Source organism: Nicotiana sylvestris, chromosome 2 (assembly GCF_000393655.2).
Source record: "Nicotiana sylvestris chromosome 2, ASM39365v2, whole genome shotgun sequence".
NCBI lineage: Eukaryota > Viridiplantae > Streptophyta > Magnoliopsida > Solanales > Solanaceae > Nicotiana > Nicotiana sylvestris.
Window position 1 is genome coordinate 113,130,828 of NC_091058.1, and position 1,699 is coordinate 113,132,526.

The 1,699-nt window shown below is 34.5% G+C and overlaps 1 protein-coding gene across 1 annotated transcript; it reads right to left on the reverse strand.

The window, feature by feature from the left end:
• Positions 1–1,038, reverse strand: LOC104248516 (uncharacterized). Its single transcript, XM_009804783.2, has one exon. The coding sequence runs from the start codon at positions 1,036–1,038 to the stop codon at positions 1–3; it is 1,038 nt and encodes a 345-aa protein (XP_009803085.2).
• Between the last annotated feature and the right edge of the window lie 661 nt (positions 1,039–1,699).

Genomic DNA, 1,699 nt, shown 5'->3' on the forward strand with positions numbered 1-1,699 from the left:
CTAATCTCTATCATAGCAAAAATGACGGTTTTCTCCAGAATCATCCCACCATCCATCAACATTTTCTACCATGTTAATGTCTGTTATCACCGCCACAAGTGGCTCTTCAGTAACGTTTGCCTGTAGTGTAGGACCACGTTTCCAAAATTTGCAAAATCGAGCAATATGCCCACTCTTGCCACTGACAATGCATGGTTTCACAATTTGAACTTGTTGATTCTGTAATTGGTTGTTTGCACCATTATTCTTCTTGGGAGGTCTACCATAATTTTTCTTAAAAGTTTTCTTCTTCGACTTCAAAGAGGTATTTTTATGAGTTTCATGAGTAATATTATTTGAAGTAATTAAATTTACCTTTGTAGTGACGAGTTGTAGAGTGCTCTCTTCCGATTGCATAAGTGCATCTTGGCCTCTTGCCTCTTCTTCCATGCGAATCCGCATTATCAACGTCTCAAATGAAGTTTCCTTTTGTTTGTGACACATAGTTTTTTGAAATTCCTTCCATGAAGGTGGAAGTTTATCTATTATGCCACAAATAATAAGATCATCTTCAATTTTAATATCCTCGGACTTGAGCTCTCCAACGATCATTATGAAGTCTTGAGCTTGGTCTACTACAGATTTGTTGTCCACCATTTGAAAACGAAAAAATCTGCTAGCAACATATTTTTTCGCACTTGCCTCCTCGGTATCATACTTACTCTGCAATGCTTTCCAAATTTTCTTAGCAGTAGAGCAAGTTCTACCATAATAATCATAAAAATTATCAGATAGACAATTAAGAAGATAATACCGACACTTGCATAAATCATCGTCATATTTTTCAATTTTTTCTTGAAGGGAAATTAGCTCATCATCATTCATGGAGGAGTTGTCTACTTTGCTTGGATTCTTCTCAGTTAAAACGTAAGAAACATTGAGAAAACTCAAATAAAAAAGTACTTTACCCTTCCATCTCTTGAGATGAGTATCATTGAAACGGAATGGCTTGTTGAGATCTCCCACGTTGGTATCCGCAGATTTTTCAACTGTAGCCATTTGAATCTCCTTAAAATTGTTGGTGAAAAATACAATTACAGTTGAAAAATAAAATGATGAAAATAAAATATCTTCCAGCTTAAGTGCGGATATCTCGCTCTCTTTAAGGAGATTCAAGCCCACTGCAGCAAAGTTTTCACTGGTCCAACAATAATCTTCTTGACTTGTCTCCCTCAGGATACAACAACCCGATCACGTCGTATGACTCGAACAAACTCTGGACAAGTTGTTGAGTCCAAAACTCCACCAAGATGAACACCTTCCTTCAACAAAAGTAAAAACTCTCTTTTTTTTTCCACAACTTTAACCTCACTTTATTAAAACACTCTCAATTATTTTTCACATATCATATTATGGAAGAAAAACTCCTATTTATAGGTGTAGAAATTCTTTCTTGAATTAAATTGGAAGAAAGTGGAGTAGTAAGTTATGAAATCATGGAAAACATGAGAGAAGAGTCACAAAAGAGTTATGACCATTTTCTACATCATGGAGTAGTGAAAGTTATGACCACTTTCTACGTTATAGAATAATGAGAGTTATGACATATTTTATTTTAATATTAAAATGCTAAAATACTAACACTTCACTTATAACCTAGATTCTTTTACTACAACTTGATACCTTATAGTTACGAGTCTAAATTTTATACCTTTAGGTC

What these genes read in the sequence shown, in the direction of transcription:
- LOC104248516 (XM_009804783.2), bottom strand. Translation starts at nt 1,038, where the DNA reads ATGGCTACAGTTGAAAAATCTGCGGATACCAACGTGGGAGATCTCAAC.